Source organism: Nyctereutes procyonoides, unplaced genomic scaffold, assembly GCF_905146905.1.
Source record: "Nyctereutes procyonoides isolate TBG_1078 unplaced genomic scaffold, NYPRO_anot_genome, whole genome shotgun sequence".
In the NCBI taxonomy this organism is placed as follows: domain Eukaryota; kingdom Metazoa; phylum Chordata; class Mammalia; order Carnivora; family Canidae; genus Nyctereutes; species Nyctereutes procyonoides.
In genome coordinates this window covers 33,862,619-33,886,135 of record NW_026575133.1, presented here as the reverse complement: position 1 = coordinate 33,886,135, position 23,517 = coordinate 33,862,619, and the positions used below count along the sequence as shown (strand labels likewise).

General features: G+C 59.9%; 1 protein-coding gene across 5 annotated transcripts; it reads left to right on the top strand.

Moving 5' to 3' along the window:
• Window positions 1-8: 8 nt before the first annotated feature.
• On the top strand, window positions 9-22,382 carry ATG4B (autophagy related 4B cysteine peptidase). 5 transcript variants are annotated; one of them, XM_055346197.1, is made up of 14 exons: window positions 9-174; window positions 8,980-9,081; window positions 9,229-9,300; window positions 10,865-10,963; window positions 11,777-11,878; window positions 12,363-12,435; window positions 15,084-15,163; window positions 16,723-16,842; window positions 18,351-18,544; window positions 18,856-18,934; window positions 19,212-19,357; window positions 20,493-20,549; window positions 20,789-20,882; window positions 21,890-22,382. In XM_055346197.1, the coding sequence occupies exons 1-14, from the start codon at window positions 24-26 to the stop codon at window positions 21,961-21,963; spliced, it is 1,443 nt and encodes a 480-aa protein (XP_055202172.1). In that variant the 5' UTR covers window positions 9-23; the 3' UTR covers window positions 21,964-22,382. The 5 variants fall into 5 exon arrangements, with proteins under 5 accessions (XP_055202172.1, XP_055202175.1, XP_055202174.1 ...); XM_055346199.1 differs by lacking the exon at window positions 9-174 and adding an exon at window positions 1,623-1,671; XM_055346201.1 differs by lacking the exon at window positions 9-174 and adding an exon at window positions 5,359-5,484.
• The last annotated feature ends 1,135 nt before the right edge of the window (window positions 22,383-23,517 follow it).

The following is a 23,517-nucleotide window of genomic DNA, read 5'->3' as shown; positions in this document are numbered from 1 at the left end:
GTCGCGCCCCGCCGTACGCCAAGATGGCGGACGCGCACTTCCTCCCGCACTTCCGGCCCCGCCCGCGCTCGCTGGGCCCGGATTGGCCCCGGCGGCGGCCCGTCGCGTCGCGCTGCCGAACCGTCGGAGCGACGCGGCTCTCAGTCGGCGGCCGGAGAGGGAAGATGGACGCAGGTGAGGGCCCGAGCGGGCGCGGGGAGGCGGCGGGCGGCGGCGTCCTGGCCCGGGGGCCGCGGGGGGGCGGCGCGGCGCGGCGCGGCGGGGGCAGCCGGGGCGCGGGGCTGCGGGGCGGGGCGCGGCCGGGGTCCGTGGGCGGCCGGCGCGGGGCTGACAGTCGGCGCGGGGCCAGCGCGGCCCGCAGCGCCCGGGGCGGGGGGGGCGGGGGGGGCGGGGCGGGCGGAGGAGGCCGGGGCTGCCCGACCCCGGCCCCGGCCCGCTGGAGGCCAGGAGCGGCCTCCGGACACTCAAGCGCACGCTTCCTTTTTTATTTTTATTTTTAAAGTTTAATTCTGTAATTCGGTGCCCAGGAGATGGTGCAGGCTCCTCTCCGTGTTGCCCAGGAGCTGAGCTCCCCTTGTCACGTCTCAGCTTCGCGGGCTCCCGCGGCCGAGCGCGCCGGGGAAGGGCGGCCGTGCGCATGTGCGGGGCCCGGGCCTGCTCGCCCCGCCGCCGTCGGGGGCACAGCCCGGACCCCGCGGGCGCCTCGGCCTCGGCTGGCGCTCTTTGTTCGGTGGCCTCGAGCCTCGCCACGCGGGCCGCCGCGCCGCCCCGGTCGGGCACCTCCCCTCCCCCCCCGCCGCCACCTGGTTTAGGTCCACCTGTCGCCCCGGACGGCTTTGTTTGCTTGGGCTTCCTCTCCTGCCAGTGGCCGCGTAAAGGTACCCAGATCTCGGTTTGGAAACGAATCCAGGCACGTGTGGCCAGTATTTCAGTGGCCTGTGGCGTCGTGTCTCGTCCGCGTTGGGTGCCGGAGCAGCCGCGGCCCTGACTTCCAGCGGAGCATGTTAACCACATTATCTTTGGGAAGTTTGTTTAAAAAAAAAAAAAAAAAAGAGAAACCAGGACGCCTGGGTGGTTCCGCCCATGGTTGAGCGTCTGCCTTCATCCCAGGGCGTGACCCCGGGGTCCTGGGCTCGAGTCCTGCATCAGGGTCCCTGCACGCAGCCTGCTTCTCCCTCTGCCTGGGCCTCTGCCTCTCTCTCTCTCTCTCTCTCTCTCTCTCTCTCTCTGTGTGTGTGTGTGTCTCTCAGGAATAAATAAAACTTTTTCTAAAAATTGTTAAAAAAGAAACCATCAGGGAGTGTTTTATTGTTTGCTGGAGGTGGAGAAAGGAAGAGAACTATTTGTCCACTTTTTTTTTTTTTTGAAGTCGTAACTGCTCGGATGCCTTAGACTGTTAAGACGAGCGACCTGGGTACGGTGGCCGCACAGCTCGGGGTTGGTCGCGTTACCCTGCACGTGGCAGTCGTCAGGTTGAAGTTAGGAGTGGCCACGTGCTGAGGATACCCTAACGGGACGCTGAGCGGTATGTCAAAGTAGAAAGTATTCACATTTGGAGGTCGCCGTTGTTGCTCATGAAAACACACGTGGTATTTGGAGACTGTGGTGGAGAGCTTTCTCCGACACCATGCTGACTGATGGTACGGCCTCCTGTAGCCTCTGGACTCCCAGGTTCGTCCTTCCTCGACCAAGTCTTGCAAGGTCCCCAGTTGCTTTTGTAGGGATTCGTTCAGTAAAGTACGTTTATTATTGAATGGGAGGTTTGTATTGGGCATTGTTCTAGACCCCCGGGGCTAGAGAAGTGAACAGATGAGACGGAAACCACATGGCTCCTGTGGGAGAATGATGTGGGCCGAGCTAGAGGGGTTGGAATCCCAGGATGGCCGGGAACAGTCTCAGGGCAGACGGGGGTACGTTTGATCAAGACCCAGGAGCAGCGCAGGGGGAAGGGCGAGTGGGTCAGTGTGGCCAGGATGTAGCAGGTGGGAGTGAGACAAGTAGGAGCCGAAGGCAGAGACACAGATTTGGCCAAGTCATGGGGCCTTGTTGGGTCACAGTGAGGACTCGGGTGTTTGTTTATTCTAAGCGAGTTGGTGAGTCTTTGGAAGGTTTTGAGTGGGGGAGACACGTGACTGGACGTATGTCTAGCGGACTCGCTCTGGCTACTGTGTCCAGAACACACTGCGTGTCCTGCCGAGGGCCCTGGGCAGAAGCGAGGAGACCAGCTAGGAAGCTGTTTGGGTTAGGCAAGTGGGAGGCTCTGGCAGCTTCCTCAGGGTGGGAAGAGGAAGTTGAATTGTGGACATATTTGAGGGTTGAGACAACAGGACTGTGTAGACACTGGAAGCGATGGGGTGGGAGGGGGCATGCAGGGGTGAGGAGTGGAAGGTAGTGCTGAGGTTCATGGGCTGAACTGAGAAACTGGTGGTGAAGACTTCGGGGGTCTTGCTTGGTGGGGGAGCTGTTGGACTGTATGTGTTGACTGTTGTTAGACATCTACGTGGTGATGTCCAGGGGCCTGGAGCTGAGGTCGAAGTGTGTGGGAAGCCACTTTGGATGAGACGCGGAGGGTCTGAGAGGAGGAGGAAACAGAAGAGCTGCTGGCTGGCGTGGGGAGGTCCAGAAGCGGCAGGCCGACTGCAGGCTGGTGGTGGTCTTCACGGAGCCCCGGCACTGTGTCCAGGCACGCTCTGGGCTCAAGGAACCTGTGCGTGCCAGCAGTCACATAGCTGTGCTCTCCATCCCTTGAGGACAGAGCCAGCGTCTCAAGGGCTTCACGCTGTGTCTGGCATTTGCTTGGTAATCGAGGTAATGCGTACGGGTTCTGTGCCGTGAGAGCTTCAGTTTGGAGAGTCTGCTGGGTAAATGTAGTCTGTTAGCTAATAAGGTGTCAGTGGGGAGAGGGGCTGCTCAACTGCGGGGCAGCCGGGCCCAGCGTGGCGTGCTGTCCAGCGTGCCCGTGGGCGTGAGATCTCCTGGACTCTGGCATAGCTGATGTTCCGGGTGCTTTTCTTTTTCTTCTTTTTCATCCAGAACTGAACTGCCAGCATCTTCAGGGAAACTGAGATTTTAAACAGTAACTACTTGGGACACCCTGGTGGCTCAGTGGTTAAGCGTCTGTCTGCCTTCGGCTCAGGTCGTGACCCCCCGGGTCCTGGGATCGAGTCTGGCATCAGGTTCCTTACAGGGAGTCTGCCTCTCTCTCTGGGTCTCTTCATGAATAAATAAATACGATCTTTAAAAATAAATAGAAAGTAACTACTTAGTAAACCTTTTTTTTTTGTTTGTTTGTTTAGTAAACCTGGTTTTTAAATGTAAACATTTTCTAAAGAAAGGATAGAACCCTTTGGTTTTATTTATAAAGCATAATCTCTTAGAAGCTATTGGTGTTTTGGGGAAATATCTTTGAAAAGTGATGTTATACAGTAAGCTCTAAAGGAAATGCAGTGGTGTGTGTTTTGTGCTTCTCCCTGGTGACTACAGTGTGGTTGGTACTAAGTAGAGACAAATTGGTTACCGCCGTTTAGCACAATTCTCTATTTTTCTGCCAGATAAATAATATTAAAACGTTTGTTTCTAATGGAATTACTGTAGTAGTGAAGCTTTCTGCTTCCTCTTCCGGGTGTGCTCACAGACATCTTGGAGGAAAATGTAGAAAATCAAGTGTCTGGGACCCAAGTGACCAAGTGAGGGAAAGTGCCTCTGAAACAGCCTCATTCTTAAGGTGGGTGACACCTGTCAATATTGGTTGCCCTGAGTGTCATCTTAGTGGAAGTCAAAACCATTTCCTGGGAGTCTGGAGACTGGGATTCTTTTCAAGATTTGACTGCTTTTCACTCAGGAGGCATGTGAACTGTTTCATATATGATATGATACCATGTGTGGTGGTGATGAGATTATTTTGAGGCCTAATTAATTTGGGGCAGCTCTCTTTGGGAAGGATGCAGGGACTCCTGGCCTCAAGCCTTCATGAAGCTGGTCCATCTGAGCAGAGTTGAGAAAGCAGTGGCCTCCTGATATTGGCCAAACCTGTGCGGATGTTACTGATTGTGAACTCTAGTTTTTTTGTTTGTTTTTTAAGATTTTATTTTTTCATGAGAGACACACACAGAGAGAGGCAGAGATACAGGCAGAGGGAGAGGCAGGCTCCATGCAGGGAGCCCGACGTAGGACTCGATCTCTGGACCCCGGGGTCATGACCTGAGCCCAAAGCAGATGCTCAACCACTGAGCCCCCCAGGTACCCCTCTAGATTTTATATATGTATTTATATATATATATATATATATTATATATTTTTTTTTAGAGATTTTATATGTTTATTTGACAGAGCGAGTGAACACACATATGTATGCACAAGCAGAGGGAGTGGCAGGCAGAGGCAGAAGGAGAAGCAGGGAGCCTGACATAGGGCTTGATCCCAGAATCCTGACCTGAGCCAAAGGCAGACACTTAACTACCTGAGCCACCCAGGTGCCCCAAACTTTTCTGTTTTAAAACTAAAGTTAGGAGGCCCCTGGGTGGCTCAGGTGGTTAAGTGTCTGCCTTCGGCTCAGGTCAGGATTCTGGTACCCAGCCCCATGTCGCGCTCCCTTCCCCGCGGGGTGTCTGCTTCTCCTTCTTCCTCTGTTCCTCTCTTTGTTCATGCTATCAAAGTAAATATATAAAATCTTTTTTAAAAAAATAGAAAAGTACTAGTTTTTCTATTGAACTGTTTTCTGAAGTGGTGTTCTGTAACAGTTTTCATTCTGCAGAAGCGCTAATATGTGTTTTGTATAAACGACTGCCGATGATAAAAGTGGCGTTTTGTAAGGGGCAAGGGAGATTTCGTTTTATCTTACAGATTATGAGGCTTGAAATAATACCAAAAAAAGGAGGAGGAGGCTCTGGAAACTGTTGCTGGGACCTGGCACTAGCCTTGCGTTCCCACCTCACTGCAGAGCCAGCAGCCATGCCCCACTTTGTGGCCGGGGGACCAGGGCCGTGCATCCTACAGCGAGCAAGTGGGCTCTTTGTCTCCACAAACAAATCTTCATAGAGATTAGAAAATTGAGCATCAGGCGTGGATGGTATTTAGAAAAACCTCTTTCTGCCTCAGAGGGTAAGGTCTGGAAGGTTCAGGAGTGTGGTGGCCTGGTCCAGGCATGGCGGCTGGTGCTGAGTGAGCAGTGCCTCCACCAGAGGGAGCCGTGAGGAGCCATGAGGGTGCCCAGGCCACGGCATTCGTTCAGGTGTCAGTGTCCTCTGCTGCAGGTGGGACAGTGCAGAGCCACCAACGGCCGGTCAAGACTGTGACGGCTGCACGGTGACGAGACGTCCTTCACTTGCTTTCCTGGTCGGAACTGCTGGAGGTCCGTGGGACTCCGTGCTCGTTTTCCAGGGTGGAAGCCTAAGGACGTTGAGCCAGCCTGTGTCAGATGGCTGGCTTCTGCCCCCGAGACCCAGTCTTGGGAGGATGCTCGTTGCTTAGATTCAGCGTTCCGAGGTAATTCCCTGTTTGGGTCAGTGTCCTGTGTATGTTGCACCGGGTGGCACACCTGTCACAGAATGTGGAGGCTGGTCTTCATTCCACACGGTGGCGCCCCCAACTTACTCGTTCTGGTGACTTCCGGGGGACCCACCCCAAAATGTGCCTACTGTCACCCAGCATGGGGCAAAGCTTTTCCTGTTTCCTCCTCACACCATCCTTGAGGGATGAGCACAGTAAGGCCTCCACTGAGTGAGGGTCAGACTTTGTGCTGCCCCCAGCGGGGACTGTGTTCAACAGGCTTGATGGACACACACTCCCTGCGTAGTGTCCCTCGGGACCGACAGGGGGACACGGTCCCTGTCCGAGGACGCTGCAGTGCCATGGAGGGAGTGTGTCGGCAGCAATTCCAGAGGCACGTGTGACTCGCACCCAACAGAGGCGGGATTTGGGGGGGGGGCAGAGGCAGGAAAAGCAGCGATGCGACGGGTGAGGGGGAACGTGGGCATGTGAGTGCTCTTGAGGGACCCCGCAGATGATGGATGTGTACCCTCACTTTGAGGCTCCTGCTAAATCTGGCAAGAGCTGGGGTCACTTCCCAGGAGTTCACTCCCTTTGAGTGCGTCTGGCGCCTTATTTGCATTTGGCCGATGCAGTAAAGAATCTGAGGCCACACAACCCGTAATTCAGTTGGCTATAGTAGGAAATTTGGTGATGAAGTGTTAACTTAATAGAACACCTCTTCTTCTTTCCCTCTGAAGTTGGCGTGGTTGCCTATAAAGTTTGCTAGTAAACCTAAGAAATACGCCTGTTTTGCATTTGCCACCTCCGTGATGAAAACCTCTCAACTTCAAAGGTGCCCCACCTTTGATACCGGGTTGTGGTCCTTTGACATATGCGGTGCCCCACAGCACTCGGTAGCCTCTGGGCCGCAAGCCGTCTCCGCATCTTTAGTTCACGGCTGCAGCCTTTGAAGGGTCAAGGCTCCAGTAGGGCAGGATGAGAGCTAGGGTCCTGCCGTGTTATCACTTGTTATCAGACAAGTTGTTTGTGTCCTCCTTCGTGGAGAGTAGACTTTTGGGTTTGAATCTACGTGTTGGTTAAAGGCCAGAGGTCCTGACAATAGAGAAGTAACAGAAACACCGTGATGTTTGCAGCTCCCCAAGAAGATAGAACGTGTTTTCACTCCAACGTGGCATTCATAATGACGTGCAGAAACATGTAATCTTTTTTTCTTTTTAAGGTTTTATTTATTTATGAGAGACTCAGAGAGAGAGAGGTAGAGACAGGGGCAGAGACACAGGCGGAAGGAGAAGCAGGCTCCATGCAGGGAGTCCATGCCCGACCTGGCACTCCAGGTCCAGGACCACGCCTTGAGCCGAAGGCGGCGCTAAACCACTGAGCCACCGAGGCTGCCCCAGAAACACGTAATCTTATGTAAGAAGGGAGGGCCAGAGAAACCCAGGCTTTAGTGGTTCCTAACCGTAGACAGCTCAGTTGGCTCCGTCGAAGCACTGGCAGTCAGACACGTTGAGTGGAGCCACTGCGAGGACCCGGCCAGTGGGGGCCCCCGGCACCTGCCATCACGCTCGCGTCCCGGGCAGCGCGGCCTGTTCCAGAAGCACAGGACTGCCCTGACGCTGTCAGGTTTCAGGTGGAAAGAAGGGAAGGCAGAGCTGAGAACTGGAGAGTGCTTGAAGCAGCAGACGGTCTCCTGTTGCCGTGTATTTCTTTGTTCAGGAGCGTTGCTTTCCCAGCCCTGTGACTGGGAATTAGCTGCGCATCCAGCTTAGCCTTTTGAGTGTCGTAAGATTGCGTGCCTCTGAGGCTGCAGTTCTGTGTCCTCAATATTAATGACAGCAGCTGACCTTGGAGGCCTTGTGTCTGCCAGCTTCTGTGTGAGCACCTCGTGGGGAAGGTTCATGGACGCGTTGCAGCTGCACTGTGAGGGTATCCTGTTATTTTTTCCCTCCATTTTATGAGTAAGGAAATCTCTACATTGAGAGGTCAAGGGGCCCAAAGAACGTACAACCTGCGAGTGCCTGAGCTGGGATCTGAGTCTCTGCTGCCAGGCGCCAGAGCCCGCCCTGCACTCCAGCATCCCCAAGGGGTTGTGCCCGGTGCCGGAGGATGCCGGGGGTGCTCGCACCAGGCACGTGAGGGGCATCTGACAGGGTGCGCGGACCTCTGTGTAGCACAGTGCTGTGAGGCTGGCTGCCGTGTGCTGCCGCCGTGCGTCTACACGGAGTGACTGTGTCATCTAGGATAGAGGAGGAAATCACAGGTGTCGTTCAGTTTCCTTTATGGATCTACACAGAGACTTCTTTTTTTTTTTTAATTTTTATTTATTATAGTTACACAGAATGAGAGAGAGAGAGAGACAGAGACACAGGCAGAGGGAGAAGCAGGCTCCATGCACCGGGAGCCCGACGCGGGATTCGATCCTGGGTCTCCAGGATCACGCCCTGGGCCAAAGGCAGGCGCCAAACCGCTGCGCCACCCAGGGATCCCGCAGATGGGTTTTTAATAATGTTTTTGTGGTCTTTGAGTTTTTAAAAACGGATGTTATTGTTATAGGACATATATAATATATAATAAGCGGGGCTATTAAAAATTAAATTCAGTTGTGGGAGAAAGTATTATAACTGATTTTCCAGAGTTATCTGGGAAGTTGCAGGTGAAGGTACGAGGGACTGGGTCCCACTGAGGCTTGAGAGGCAGCAGGTGAAAGCTCTGTGTGCTTGGGCTTCCATGAGGGGCAGCTGGAAAGTTGGGGACCCAGGACGCACCGTGCCCCTGGCCTCACGGGTGTTGGTCTGGGCTCTGCAGAGTCTGGGGACCGTGAGCAGAGCGTTTCCTCAGCCGGCTCCCAAGGACAGAGAGGGACACGGGGCGTCTCTAGCTTAATTGAGGCAACAGAACAAAACGGTGCTTAGATCTTGTGAGCTCCACACACAGTGACCTTCTTAGCAGGTGGGAGCTGGTGGCCATGCTCTTCCAGGAGCACCTTGAGTGAAAACAGCTGTGAGAGGCTCAAGGACTTTGCCGAAAGGTCTGTTTGTTTCTGGGGGTTTGTGTCCCACCCAGGAGTAGTACCTGCCCCTCCACAGCTGCTTGTCATCATCATCCCCAGCTTGTGTTTCTTGCCCCTGAAGCTCCCCCTTCCCCACGGCCTCTGGACACCTGCTCCTAGGGGACACCAACCCCACCTGTTATGTGGTGTGGCCTCGCTTGCACGCTGCGACGCAAGGATTTCTTTTGTCCTGTAGGTTTAAGTTTAAAGCGAGTACTTACATCAGGTACTTCCCTCTGTGGGGCCTCCGCGGAAAGGCCGGGCTCGGGTGGGGCGGCCGGAGGTGCTGCCCCGTGGCTTGCCCTGTCCTTGGTGGTTGTCCCGGCCCTACCAGGACACAGAATTACACGGGGCTCTTGACACAGAAGTTCTGGGAAGGATCTCCGCTGCTGTTTCATGACGTTATAAAAATGGGATCAATGTGTGTTTGGTTTCAATAGCTACTCTGACCTACGACACTCTTCGATTTGCTGAATTTGAAGATTTCCCGGAGACCTCAGAGCCTGTGTGGATACTGGGTAGAAAATACAGCATTTTCACAGGTATTGGCCACATCGGAGCCTGCTGTGCTCTCAGGCTCAATCTACAAAAAGCATTTCGTGGTCATAATAGTTATCTGTTAACGTTTTATGGCACGTGATCTATGAAGTTAAGGCTTTGTGTGTTTTCTTCTTTTAAACAATCCCTAGAAAAGGATGAGATCTTGTCCGACGTGGCGTCCAGGCTTTGGTTTACATACAGGAAAAACTTCCCAGCCATCGGTAAGTATCCCGTCTCTCACAACCCGTGATGTACACGATTTACGGGGAGGGAAACTTAGGTTTATAGGGTTGACTTGGGTGTGGGATACTTGTCGCTTCATCCTGAGCCTCACAGCGACCCTAGTGAGATACGCTGGCTGAGGTCTGGCCCCTGGTGTGGCGGAGGCAGGGTCCGATCCTCCGGATTCTCCCCAGGGCAAGGATTTTCCGATGCTAGTCGTGATTTCTTCCTGGGACCTCAGATCAGGATGATGTTTCACAAGCGGCGTTCAGGCACGTAGAGCAGAACGGACCGTGGAATCGTGTGTTACGAAGTCAGGCAGCTTCGGTTTGTGCGTCTGAACTGTGTCCTGGGTCACGGCTGTAACAGGAGGTCCAGGATGTTTGGAGGCCTTTGCTCCATGTCCATCGCCTTTCCCCATGTGTTCCATGCCTGGTTGTGGGGAGAGCTGAAGGGTGAGGCTGATGTGCCACGTCTTCACATGGCAGTAACGTACATCCCGTGGCGGCTGGCTCCTTGTCGTGGCCCTGGAGCTGGACAGAGGAGGGGCCCCAGTCTTGGCCTTGCCTCTGCTGATGGGAGAAGCCGCCACCAGAGGTTCGGCACTGGGAGGCTCCAGCTCCTTGGCGGCTGGTCTCTGGCCCCTCACTGGGATCTGATCTCCTGGGTTCTCGGAAGGGAGACAGATGCGGTGTAGCCGCAGTGCTCGATGTTCCAGAGTGCTGCAGTGTGGGGAAACGAGGCCGGTGCCACCACAGGCCACTAGATGATGGCATTCGGCAGGTGTGCTCCGGGGGTCGTTCATGCCACAGATTCTCACACCTGCTCTGCGGCTGCTCTGCTCCGCCCTGGAGGCAGGGGTGGAGGCGCCGGGCCGGGGCCTGTGCAGGCCTGGGAGGGACCCCGCTGTCCCGCAGGTCTGCCGTCGGGACTCACAGTGAGGTCAGGCCGAGGGGAGCCTTGTGTTTGGTGGAGCCCTTGAGAGCAAGGGTGCCTGCCGCAGGTGGCCGGTGCGTACAGGAGCTGGCGCGGCAGGCCCAGAGCGCTATGCTTCCTCTGCCCGCTGCCGCTCTGCCCCTTGACGCCTCGTCCACCCACGTGTGGGAGGGGCTGCCCTCGGCTCCAGGTGCTGCTGGCTGGGATGTCGGGCGTCCCCTGTCCCTGTGGGGCCTGGGCCGTGGGCGTGACAGGGACGGGCCCCGGGGCACCGAGCACCCCGGGTTACGGTTCTGCCCTCCTGCGTCTGGGGCCCGCTCTCCCAGCAGCCGCCTGGTGCCCTTCCGGTGCCGGCAGGCACGGCCTCCTGACCGCCTTGGAGCTTCCCCGGTTACTCCTGAGGTGTAGGGTCTTTCCATGTGTTTTCCACACATTCTCAGTCCTCTGTGACTGACTTGTTGGTGTATTTTGCCCAGTTGGAGGGATTGGCAGGACAGGTCTCTGCCCAGTACATGTGCCCCCCGGCGTGAGCAGGACCTACAGGGCCTGTCCCCTGAGGTGGAGAGGAGGAGCCCTGACCCGCTGGGCCATCTGACGGCGGGGCCTCTCCTTTGTCCCCTGCCACAGGGGGAACCGGCCCCACCTCGGACACGGGCTGGGGCTGCATGCTGCGGTGCGGACAGATGATCTTCGCCCAGGCCCTGGTGTGCCGCCACTTAGGCCGCGGTGAGTCTCGGCCCCAGAGTGCCAGCGCTCTCGGAGCGAACAGGGCTGTGGGCTTAGCTTAACCAAAGCAGGTCCCCACCTGCAACACAGACCCTGATTCTGGGTTTTCTTGAGCGGTGACCCACTAGTTTTCGTTGGTTTAAAAAAGTGAGTTTAGGGCAGCCGGGTGGCTCAGCGGTTTAGCGCTGCCTTCAGCCCAGGGCGTGATCCCGGGGTCCTGGGATCGAGTCCCACGTCACGCTCCCTGCATGGAGCCTGCTTCTCCCTCTGCTTGTGTCTCTGCCTCTCTCTCTCTCTCTCTCTCTCTCTCTCTCTCTCTCTCTCTCTCATGGATAAATAAAATATTTTTAATAAAATAAAAATAAAAAAGTGAGTTTAAGGAGTTCTGGTGAACATTTGTCTTTTAGAAATCGTGTCACTGGAACCTTTTTTTGCTTTCTGTATGGACTTGTTTTTGATGGTTTGGAATCCTGGAGAATTTAGCTTTTAACTTTAGATTCCAAAAGAGGGTATTGTGGGATCCCTGGGTGGTGCAGCGGTTTGGCGCCTGCCTTTGGCCCAGGGCGCGATCCTGGAGACCCGGGATCGAATCCCACGTCGGGCTCCTGGTGCATGGAGCCTGCTTCTCCCTCTGCCTGTGTCTCTGCCTCTCTCTCTCTCTCTCTCTCTCTCTCTCTCTCTCTCTCTGACTATCATAAAAAAAAAATTAAAAAAAAACAAAAGAGGGTATTGTCACCTGTGGCTTGAGTGTTTTATAAACGTAAAGCTTCTTTCTCCTGTTTGGGTAAAACAACTTCTGCGTCTCTCCGACAGATTGGAGGTGGACACAGCGGAAGAGGCAGCCGGATAGCTACTTCAACGTCCTCAACGCGTTTATCGACAGAAAGGACAGTTACTACTCCATTCACCAGATAGGTGGGAGGCTGCAGAGTGTGCCCGCGTCCGCCGCCTAGACCAGGCCGAGTGGTGGGGTCCCCCGACAGCTTCTCTGCTGTCAGATGTCGAGGCGAGAGGGTGTGGGTGCCCCGGCCCGTAGCCACCAGGGGCTGCTGCTGGGGCCAGGCTGTCCTTGCCCTGGGGTGGGGCTGTGTGCGCGCCTCTTTGTGGAGCGTCACGCTCTCACAGAAGGAAGTCAAGCTATAGCTTTGACTCATTTAGTTTCCTCCAGGCTGCTCCGTATCGGAGGGCTGGCATCCTGACTTGTCGTGTGGGACGGACCCTGAGGTGGCCTCCGTCCTCCCTGGAGGAGCTCCTGCGGGGGGCGGGGGCGGGGGTGGGTGCACCTGTCCAGGCTTCCTGTGGAGTGTTTCCGCTGCCGCATGAGGCCAGGACTGGCCTCTTCTGGCGGGCGTGGGGGGGGTGGCTGGGGCGCACGTCTAATCCCATGTGTTTCCCACAGCGCAAATGGGAGTTGGCGAGGGCAAGTCCATCGGCCAGTGGTACGGGCCCAACACCGTCGCCCAGGTGCTCAAGTATGTGTCAAGCCCCGTCCCTGCAGGTTCCTCGGGGGTAGCAGGAGCGTGAACTCTCCTGAATCCTCATTGTTGAAGGAAACAAGGGTTCTTTTTCCCTTCCCTGGCGGTCCTCCTGAGAGTCCTCAGGTGACGCGCCAGGTGGTCTCCCGTGGGGAACGTTCCTGGCAGATGAGCGTCTTCATCCCAATGGCACTCGCTGGGTGGGGCCTCCATGTGTCCATCAGACAGACGCATGCACTCAGGTGCTCTCTGGTGGTCAGGGAGGCTGAAGCTGGCCTGGAGCGACAGTGCAGGGTGGGTCCCGTGGGCCCTGCCCCTGTGCTGACCCCACCCTCACCACCTCGGACCGTGTCCACAGCTCCGCATCGTGACCCGTGCATCTGCCGCCCGCCCCCTGCTCCCCGCGCTCCTCACGCGGCATCTGAACTGGCCCTTCCCCTCCCTCGTCCCCCAGCCCTCTCACCCTCGTTGCAGCAAAGGGCCTTGTCCTCCAGCTGGCTGCTCTTGTCAGGTTCTTCGGGTTCCTCCGGGGCGCTCCCTTCGCTCGCACACCCGGCTCTTAGCTGATCCCCAAGCCCGCCCGCTGTCTCTCTGTCCCCTTACCCGGCCTCACGTGCACTCAGCCCCTGCCGCACGCCCCTAAGAGCCCTGGGTCCAGCCCTGCATGGCTCGGAAGCAGAGTCCCTGCGTGGCCTATGTGTGCTCAGCGGGGGTGGTTTGCACGTGTGCTCTGTTGTGTGGTCCACATGCTGTGGAAGTCTGCGCGTGTAGCTCTGTGTGTGCCTGCACCCAGGGGTGTCTGCGTGGTCTACGGTTGGGCTCCCTTTGCCCCCACTGCTGCCCTGGAGCAGCTCCTTCCAGGCTGGTGTCCACGTGGTCTCATCCGAGGGCCAGGTGTGGGCCCTCTGCTTACTCAGGTTCAGCAGGTGTCCTCACGGAACCCTGGGCGGTACAGCCGCCCTCTCGGGTCCCCGTTGATGGTTGATGGCTCCATTCTGGCCCCTCCACCTGCCCGTGAGCACTGCAGGGCTGGTGTGGGCCTTTGGCCACTTCTGTCTTGTATCTGCACAGTGTTCGCTGTTGTCTGCACAGGCACAGCTTCCAGGGTCACACGCCAGTGCTGACTTGTGCCCAGACCCCAGACTGAGGTCCAGATACTTGCTCAGCAGCAGCCCTTGGATTTCCAAGGGGCACATCAGCCTAACAGCCAAAACCCACAGCTGACCCTCCTCCCTGTCCCCGGCCTCTTCATTCTACAGGGAAGGCAGTGCTGTCTTTCCGGGACCATAGGCCAAAAACTGGGATTGTGCTAGGTTCTTTTTCTCAACATCCCATCCAGACGTGTCTAGGCTGCACCTAGCCTTCGTGGCCTCCCTGTCCTCACCCTTTCCAAGCCCCTTCTTCCACCTCCTTGTTGGTCTTTTCTCTTTGATATTCTCGAGTCTCTTTTAAAATACCAGTAAGGTGTTGGGGCGCCTGGGTGGCTCAGTGAAGCATCTGGCTGTTGATTCGGGCTCAGGTCCTGACCTCAGGGTCATGGGATCAAGCCCCCACCCCCAACTCTGTCGGCTCCGTGCTCAGTGAGCAGTCTGCCCGAGAGTCTCCCTTCTCCCTCCCTTTCCCTCTGCCTTTCCCTGGTATTCACATGTTCTCTCTAAAGTAAATCAATGAATGTTTTTTAAAGATTATTTGAGGGAGAGAGAGTGTAGTGTGCACAAGTGGGGGGTGAGAGAGAGAGGGGAAGGGGCAGAAGGAGAGAGAGGAGCAGGCTCCCCACTGGTGTGGGGCTCCATCCCAGACCCTGATACCTGAGCCGAAGTCAGACTCTCAACCCACTGAGCCACCCAGGTGCCCCTAAATCAATAAATCTTATAAAATTAGAATACCGGTAGGTGGGTGTGATCTTCATAAAACACAAGTCGGTCTTGTGCCCCTTCTCTGCTGAGGACGTCCATAGTTGACTGCAGGTGTAGTGGGCGTGCCCCTCCTCCCCCGCTTGCCCTGTGCTCGCTCCCAGCACACCCACCCCGGGCCTCTGCACCTGCTCCCTGGCATCTCGGGTCGGCCTTCGCATCAAGGCCTCCCTGCCCTGCCTCGGTCTTGCCCCCGGCTACTGCTCTGTTCGCCGTGGTGCTCACTGCCCACACAGTTACTTCTTTTCACCCTCCTCTTGTCTGGAACGGCAGCACCAGGGAGCCTGCGTTGTCTCTGGCATGTCAGTGGGTTTCAGCCCTGTATGTGGCCTGCGGGGCAGCGGCCAGTGGAGTGTCTCACCTGCTCCCCTGGCCTTCCTATCAGGAGGGGCTTCGTGTGGTCGCCCTTGCCCTGGTCAGTCCATCACTTCTGGGGTGAGGGGGAGCTGGGCCTGCCTGAGTTGCTGAAACCTGCGGGGTCTGGCACAGGGTTTGTGTTGCATTTCCTGTCTCTTCATGCAGCTACATCAGGAAACGATGCCCCTCAGCAGGGCTCTGTCCCCAGGCGGCAGCTGGGGTGAGGGAAGGCGCCCTGGGCCAGGTGGGAGGAAGCAGGCTGCAGCCTCAGCTTCACTCCCGTCCGCTGGGACTTTCATCTCTGCTCTGCTTGCCTCGCGGAGGTGAGAGGTCTGAACTGTGAAGGCTTACTGCTGTGTCCTCCCCTTCTGTTAGGAAACTGGCTGTCTTCGACACCTGGAGCGCCCTGGCGGTCCACATAGCCATGGACAACACGGTGGTGATGGAGGACATTAGTAAGTGGACGGGGTGCGGGCCTCGGGCAGCGGCTCCTGGGCCGTGGGGCGGGGCCCGGACACAGGCCAAGGGGAAGGGCCTGGACCCTGCAGAGCTGCGTTACTTAGTACCCGAGCTGTGTCCTCATGGCAGACACCTGCTTGAGGCCTTGATGGGCATCGCTGCTCCGCAGGGAGAGGCAAGGACAGCTGGCAGCCGCACCGTCTGCAGCCCAGGCCTAAGGAAAGGGGAGCAGGGCTTTGGGGACCTCAAGGAGTCCGGGCGTGCCAGACTAGTCCAAGAGGAACGTGATGGCTCCGTTTGGCACGTGGCCTCTCGCGAGACAGCGTGGAGCTTGGAGTCTACGTCCTGTTACACAACCAAGCAGACAAAACTCTAACGTCTTAGTTTTTATTGGGAACACGTTTCCCCAAAGACGTTGCTCTGAATTTTACCCAAGATGGAGCCCTTTGAGCGTGCTTACCTGTGGCCTGGCTGGTCGGGTGGAGGCCGGCCTCGCGCCGTGACTGCTGGCGTGTGCATGTGCGCCCCACAGAGGACGGGTGGACGGGCTCCCAGCGCACAGCCGCACTCTGCCCTGCCAGCCCTCCCCGCACGCTGACCCTGTGCCCCTGAGAGCTGACAAACTAGGGGCCCGAACTCAAGGAAGGATGTTTTTCCCTTCTTCTCACTTTTATTTCTTGAAATTTTTGTGAAACGTTGGAAACTGGAAATGTACAGAGAATAGGGGAGGAAACCACGGAAGCCGCTCCTACTGATGGTGAGACCCCGGTCTTCCCAGTGTTGGCTTTGTCGTTCAGAGCAGCCCTTGCTCGGTAGCTGAGCATCCTCCGTGGTGGGACGTTGCAGCCCTCTGCTGTCGGGCTGCTCGTTCCCAGTAGGTGGCGTTTCTCTTGCCTCTCGTGTTGGGGAAACCACTTAACCTCCGGGCTGACCCGGTCACCCGCCAGCCAGGTCTCCCCGGTACGGTGCCAGGAAGGGGTGAGGGACGGGCTGATTTCCAGAACCTGTGTTCTGGGCAGGGGGGAGGTGCAGGTTCGGGCCTGGAGGAGTCAGCTGGGGCCCGGACCTGGCTCTCGGCTCTCAGGGTCTCAGGTCATTGAGCAGGAGATGAGGCGCAGAGCCAGGGCTGTCTGAGGGGCATGTGGGTCTGTTCTGGTTGGGGTACGGGTCTGGCCTCCCAGCCGTGGGCAGGGGCCCTGGAGTCCTCCCCTCCTGAGTCACAAGTGGTGCGTGCTCGTTTTGGGTTCGACTTGGGAAGACCCTGGGGTCCTGGGCACAGTTCATTGAGGCAAGGGGATGCTGAATGGCCGTGCTAATTGCTTTTGGCTTCAGGAGCCCCCGGGGGTGGGGGTTACTGAGGGCCCCAGCAAAGGCAGGCTCGCAGGAGGCTGCCTGAGGTCTCCGGTGTGGGAGCGAGAGCTCTGATTCAGCAAAGCGGATGCTGGGTAACCCATCCTGGCCAAGCCAGGGCCGTCCTGGCGTCCGGGGTGCTCAGGAGCCCCCGGAGCTCCTCCCAGAGAAAGTGCTGGCTTTTCGCCTCCCCTGTCCGTTTCAGGGGGACGGCCCAGGGCAGGGGGAGCCTTGCTGGTTGAGATGTGCCCGCCCTCCTTGGGGGGCCACGTGGGACCGCAGAGCAGCCTCCGCCAGCGCCTGCCCTGGATGGGTTTAGACTTTGGTGAGTGCAGCAGACCCCGGGGACGCTTGGACTCTGGTGGGGAGGAGTTACAGGTTGGAGACGACGTGCGGGCGCACAGGCACGCGGAGACCGCGTGTGGGGCCAAGAGCCTGGCAGCGGAAGTAGAGCAGAGGTGACGTGGGGCTCCCAGGGGGTGCGGGCCGGGAGCGCAGAGGAGCAGGAGAGCCGCCCTGCGCCCGAGCGGGCATTTTCACAGCTGAACAGCTCCCAGGCTCTTAACCAGGTGTTCTTCGAGGGCGTGTGTTCTGGAGACGCATCCCCACTGCAGAGGCAGACGCTTTCGCCAGTGTCCGGGGGATGGCGACAGCCATAGCTGCCTTTGAAGCCAGGCGGTCCTGCGGGCCTGGCTGTCTGCACATGCAGGCGGGCGGGGTCGGCATCTTGAGGCAGCGGCTGGTGGGCTCGGGGTGCTGGGAGAGGAGCGAGACCCTGGTGGGTGCCTGGTACACAGGAGATCCCGCCATTTGCAGTGTTGCGGGCCACACACCCGCCTCCCTGCTGCGCCCCCCGGGGTCTCTCTGGCAGGCCGTGGGCGAGGGGCCGGGGTTGTGTGTGGCCCCCACACCTGTGCGGCTGCCTCTGATCCGGAAAACCCATCCCGGGTTATTTTCCTGCTTTTGCATAGCCCGGCCATTCTGCGGAACCCGGGCCGGCTTGCTGCAGGGCCGCACGACCGACGCATTCGCTGCGTCAGGATTAGATCCGAGTAAACATCTTGCCTGAGAACGATACTCGGTGGCTGTCCTCAGCACCGCGGCACGAGGCCGCCGCCCTCTGGTCGCGTCCTTGGGTCACTCGTGTGGGCCGTGCCTCTGCCTCCCTGTGATGACTGGGGTGCTGAGGGGGACGCGGCGTGGAGTTTTGCTTGCATGGTGCTTCTGTTAGCATCCTCGCGTCCAGCTCACCGGCTGGCAGGGTGGCTGGCTCACCGTGTCCTTTGCCGCGGGCCCGGGGCCAGCGGGTTCCCTGAGGAGTCCTGGTTCTGCTGAGCTCCCCGCGGTCTCCGCTCCCCGTGCCCGCGGCCTGGGCACATGCTGTTTGGGGGCCCCTGGAGCGTCCCCGTCCCCACCACCAAGCCCCGGGTACCACCCCGAGGGATTACAGGTGTGCTTCGAAGGAAGGAGTCGTCTCCGCGCTCACAAGGGGGAGGGCTGGTCCCCGATGGTGTCTGCGCCAGTGCCGCCCACTGCCTGCGTGGTGGCTCCGTGGCGTGCTCCTTGTTGCTTCCCGGGACACGGCGGTGTTTGTTGCACTTGAGATGTTATTTCATGGTAACAGTTTTGACCTGAACATGCACAGAAAATGTTTGGCTCTTTTTCCCTCCGGGGGCGGTGGGATTAACCTTAGACTTCTTTCCTAGGTTCCTGTTGTGTTAATAAGCACTTGACTTTTTTACCTGTTTCCGAGACTAATTATGCGTCTGTTCCTCTGGGGTGAACTTCCGTCGGGCTCTGTTCAGCCCTCGAAAGCACTTCTCTGTTTTTCAGGAAGGTTGTGCAGGGGCAGCCTTCCGTGTGCAGGGGCCGCCGCGCTTCCTGCGGATTCCAGCCGCCACTGTAACGGGTTCCCTGCTGGGGCTGAGGTCACCAACAGGCCGGCCCCGTGGAGACCCCTGGTGCTGCTCATCCCCCTGCGCCTGGGGCTCACGGACATCAACGAGGCCTACGTGGAGACCCTGAAGGTGCGTCTTCCCTGCCCGCGGGGGGACTGCAACACTGCTGCTCGATGCGGCGCCTCCTGGCCTCCACCCGGGCAGCCCCGACCAGCCCCGACTGCGGTGGGGATCCCTGCCCGCCCCTCCTCCACCCCCCCAGGCCCACTGCGTGTGCGCCGCTTTCCTGGTCACAACTGCGCATTACTTCCAGACTCGGCTCTCTGGGGCCCATCTTCCCACTCCCCTCCCCCGTCCCTGCACCGGGCCCCGGGGCTGGCCGGGAGGGGACGTGCGCCCCCCGGCGTGCTGAGCCGGCCGCCCTGCCCTGTGTCCTGCAGCGCTGCTTCATGATGCCCCAGTCCCTGGGAGTGATCGGAGGGAAACCCAACAGCGCCCACTACTTCATCGGCTACGTTGGTGAGCGGTGGTTCCGCGGGCGCGCCCCAGCTGCCAGGGGCGGAGCAGCAGGGACTCGTCTGCAGGGCAGCCCAGCCGTCCCTAGGGTGTTGGCTTGACTCGCAGTGGCCAGTCCGGCAGCAGCTCCCGGGAGGGCGGTGTCCCCAGCTGGCCGCTGCTGGCCTCCACGCGCCCCTCCTCCCACTTCTGCCTGCCGTCCAGCCCTGGGGTTTCCACGTGCAGGGCTGAAGGGACCCCGGTGTGCCGCCGCCTGCTGACTTCCCCCCACCTGCCCCAGGTGAAGAGCTCATCTACCTGGATCCCCACACGACGCAGCCGGCGGTGGAGTTTACCGACAGCTGCTTCATCCCCGACGAGAGCTTCCACTGCCAGCACCCGCCCAGCAGGATGAGCATCGGGGAGCTCGACCCGTCCATTGCCGTGGTGCGTCCCCCCACCGTCCGTCCTGCCCTCCCCTCTGACCACGTGACTTGTGGGCAGGTGTCCTGAGCACTCGGGGCTCAGTTCTGTTCACAACGGAAGGGAAGGGCCTCCGATCTTAGGGTTTTGCTTTCAGTGTCTTAGTTAAGCCCACGCTCGTGGCCTTCCCCCTTGGCGGGGTCGGGGTGTGAGCCCCTTTAACAGTCGCAGCCTCCCACCCCCTGCTCTCTGCCATCTCTTGGGGGTCTTTGGTTTGACTTTTAAGTTGTTAGACCTAACGTATCCGAGAGATGATTCCCAGAATGAGCTTCCCGGCTCCGATCACAAGGCAGGAATTTGGGATGGTTTATGCAAACCTGTGTGCTCTCAAAATGCACTTGATGGGGAAGGAGGCCAGAAACAGCTGGAAGTAAAGGTGTCCCCCAGGGAGAGACGAACTGAGTCACAGACAAGGCAGATTTGAAGCGGGCGTCTCTGGACGTGCGGCCTGTGGGTCCGTGGCCCCGGGGGCAGGCCTGAGGGTGCGGGGCTGTAGCTTGCAGGGTGGCGTTCCTATCCGCTGGCGCGAGGCAGCAAGCACGTCCCCATAGCTGACTGCAGCGGGGGCTCAGGTGATGCAGCAGCCTGGGCCGGTAGTGCTGTCGGCAGTGGGCACAGAGTGACCCCTGACCCCGCCTGGTGGGAAGAGGGCTGCAGGCGCACTCGTCTTCCCGCGGAGCGCTGCCCGGCTCCCCCCGCCAAGCCCGGGCCGGGCTGGGTGGCCTTCGGGGCTGGAGGCCGCCCATCTGAGCAGCTCCTGCCCCGGGTCCTGTTCCCGCGATCGTATCGTAGCCCTGGCAGCGCCCGGAGTCCTAGTGACGCGTCCCGGGCTCGGGGCTTTGTGTGCGGCGGCTCTGAGTGCCACCCCCACCCACAGTCCTCGTTGGGACCCGGGGCTCCCCGGGTCTAGGTGCCGCTGGGTGGGAGGCCCTCTTGGTGAGTTGTGCCGCGCACTGTGGGTCCAGGTGGCCTGGTGAGTCAGGGCGGAGGGTCCTCGGTGGCCAGTCCCCTGGCCTCTTCAGGCCCCCTCGGGCTCCACGCTGCACCTGCTGCGGCCTGTTTGGGCGCGTGCCACACGCCGCCGTCACCTCTGTTCCAGGGGTTCTTCTGTAAGACCGAGGACGACTTCGATGACTGGTGCCAACAAGTCAGGCAGGTGGGTGGCGGGTCCCGCGTGTGGTGGGGGCTGGGGGAAGGCCATCTCGGGGTGTCCTGTCGGGGGTCGCGCCAGCCTGGGCACCTGGCACACAGCCCGCAGTGTCACTTGTGGCACAGACCTTGCTGTGGGCCTTCGGAGGCGGCTTCGGGTGTCAGCGTTGTGGAGCTTGCCCCCGCGGCTGCTGGTTTGCGGGGGCTGCACCCCGCGCTGTGCCTGACGGCTGTGTCTGCCGACAGCTATCGCTGCTCGGAGGCGCCCTGCCCATGTTCGAGCTGGTGGAGCAGCAGCCGTCCCACCTGGCCTGCCCCGACGTCCTGAACCTGTCCCTAGGTGAGTCGGAGCCTGCGGGGCCACGGCCGTTGCGGCGGGCTGCGGGCTGTGCGCTGTCCTGTCCTGTGTCGCTGCTTCCCCCAGGTCTTGTTCCTGTTGCTTTTGACCTTTAGGATTTGTATGAGGCCACGATGTGACCACTTGGTGTGTGTGTGTGGGACTGGCTGCTGCCCGACAGCCTGGCCCTTGCCCGGGAGGGCAGCAGCACGACCCGTGCCTGTCCTCAGCCTCACGTGAGCGCGATAGCCTGGCCCCCGGGCGTGGAGCGGGCGCGCACCTCACGCGGCCCCGGGTCCGGGCGAGCCAGGGCGAGCGAGGCTCTCCGCGACGGCACAGTGTCTCTGCGAGGTCCGGCTCGGGAGCCAGCCCCGGAGTGCGGGCCACAGGTGGGCTCCGTGTCCTGCTGCCCACTGGCTCTAGGCCCAGGGCCGCCTCCCTGCCCAGGCCCTCAGTTTCCCTGAAGTGAATCCACTTGTGGCACACAGACGACCGGGACTCGGCAGGAAGGCCGTGAGCACATCCAGTTCATGCAGCCGTCCGGCTCTGACGCGGACGGGGCCTGGGTCCCCGCCCCTCTGAGAAGATCATGGAGGATGGTGACTGAGCCCGCCGTCCACGGCCCAGAAGGGAGCCAGGGTGCCGCACTGGAGACTCGGGACACACGTCCCACCAGTCCCCAGACGGTACCGGGGGTGCCCACCGCCTCTCAGGACGGGAAGCCCTGCCCTCCCAGCCCCGCCCCTTTTCTCGGGCTCCGGCAAGAAGCGTGTCCTCTTTTCAGACCAGCCCCAGAGACGCCCCCTCCTGCCCTCCCCTCGCCAGCCGAAGCACCTGCCTGCTGGGACCCGCAGCCCCGGGGGCCGAGGCCTCCGCTGGGCAGCCCTGGGTCCTCTTGCCTCCTGCCGCACCGAGGGCGAGCGGGCCAGATGCAGGGTGTGGTGGGCGCTGCACACACCCCGGACACCCCACACCAGGCGTCTGATGACGTGTCGTCTCGTTTCTTCTAGATTCTTCTGACGTAGAGCGCCTGGAAAGATTCTTTGATTCAGAAGATGAAGACTTTGAAATCTTGTCTCTTTGAAAACCCTGGAGTTGGGGGACGGTGTCCCCCAGCCCTCCCTGGGGGCCGTCGAGAGCCCGGCCCTGCCTCGGGGCGCTTGGCGCCGCTGCATTTCATCCATCCAGCCTGCCCGTCCGCTGAACGCCCGTGCCCCGTGCCGCCTCTGCCCTTGGACGGAGGACTGCCCTGTTCCGGGGGCCCTGCTGCCAGCCCCGGGACTGCGCAGGCCCAGAGGGCCCGGCTGGGGCGCCGCCGAGGAGCCGCCGCAGGACGCCCCGCGCAGCCGGGCCGGGAGCTGCTGAGAGCGGAGCCTTCACACCCGCGAGCGCTCGCCCTGCCACACTGCCAGCCCCGCATTAGCGCGCCGCCTCTGCCCTGCTTCCTCCTGGGCGCTCGGTTCTGGGTTTGCTTTGGAATTAAAGTCCTGTTTGAAGTTACAAGGACATGAATTTCTGTCGGGCGTGTCCCAAGTCAGTCTCCGAAGACCTGCAGGGCGGAGGGGCGCCCGCGGACTCGGCCGGCCCCCCGGCCCCACCTGGCGTGCTCCTCGGGGGCTACCTCAGTGGGAGATCGGGTTGGAAGAAGGCTTCTCCTCGCCCCGGGGAGCGAAGTAGCAAGGTGGTGGGGCGTGGTGGGATCCAGGGAGGTCCCCGTGCGAGGGACTCGCCAGGACGGGGACGTGTCTGCTCTCCCGGAGCCACAGGTAAAGCCTGAGTGGGGTGCGCCTTTCCACACCTCCTGTGCCGGTCCCAGCATTCCAGACGCCCCTGTGCTGCCCCTGTGCTGCCGTCCTTGCTGCACCTGCTGCCCCGGGCCAGGACGGGGGCGGTGGGATGGGGACACGCTGCCCTCCAGGGCCTCCCTCCAGGCTTGAGGGTAGAGCCCACAGCCCCACGGTTCCTCACGAACCAGGGAGGTTTCCGGACCCTCCTGAGCACAGAGGTCGGCTCCCGTGCCCTCAGCCTGTGGCCGGGCCCAGACTGCACCCCTCCCGCTTGGGCTTGCCGTCCGTCCTGAAGACTGGCCTGCGTCCCACCTGGAAGCGCAGCGGGGGCTCGGGGGCGCCTGCACCACAAGCCGCCTCCGTGTCCTCCCGGGCAGGTGGGCGCACTGCCCTGTGCCTGCACGTCCTGCCGGCCCACGTGTGGCCCATGGAGGGGACTTCCATTTCCCACCTGTGTCCTCAGTGGCGACCGTGGGGTAGAGCTGGGCAGCAGGGAAGGCGGCCGCGTTGCTCCGACTGAGCGGTCGGGGGGAGGGGGGGGGCGGCCGGGGCTGATGCTGCAGCCCACGCTGTTGTACGTGGGGGACGCGGGCCTTGGCCCGACCCACGGGGAGCCGTCCCGGTTCTGAGGCGGCTTACGGAGAATGTTCACCTCCCCAGTGTAGCTGGCAGTTCTTAACGGCAAATAACAGTTTCCGTAGAAAACACTTTGTTGTCTGTGTGTTGATTTTCCTTGAGTTGCAGGTGGACGTGGTAAGAACAGCAGGGGCGTCGCCTGGGCTCGCAGTGCGCCAGGGAGGGAGGGAGGGAGGGAGGGAGGGAGGGGCCACCTCCCCAGACCCACAGTCCCC

What these genes read in the sequence shown, in the direction of transcription:
- ATG4B (XM_055346197.1), top strand. Translation starts at nt 24, where the DNA reads ATGGCGGACGCGCACTTCCTCCCGCACTTCCGGCCCCGCCCGCGCTCG. An exon ending in GTGCCGCCACTTAGGCCGCG is followed by an intron (nt 10,964 to 11,776) that starts GTGAGTCTCGGC and finishes TCTCTCCGACAG; the next exon opens with ATTGGAGGTGGACACAGCGG. An exon ending in CTGGATGGGTTTAGACTTTG is followed by an intron (nt 16,843 to 18,350) that starts GTGAGTGCAGCA and finishes TCTGTTTTTCAG; the next exon opens with GAAGGTTGTGCAGGGGCAGC.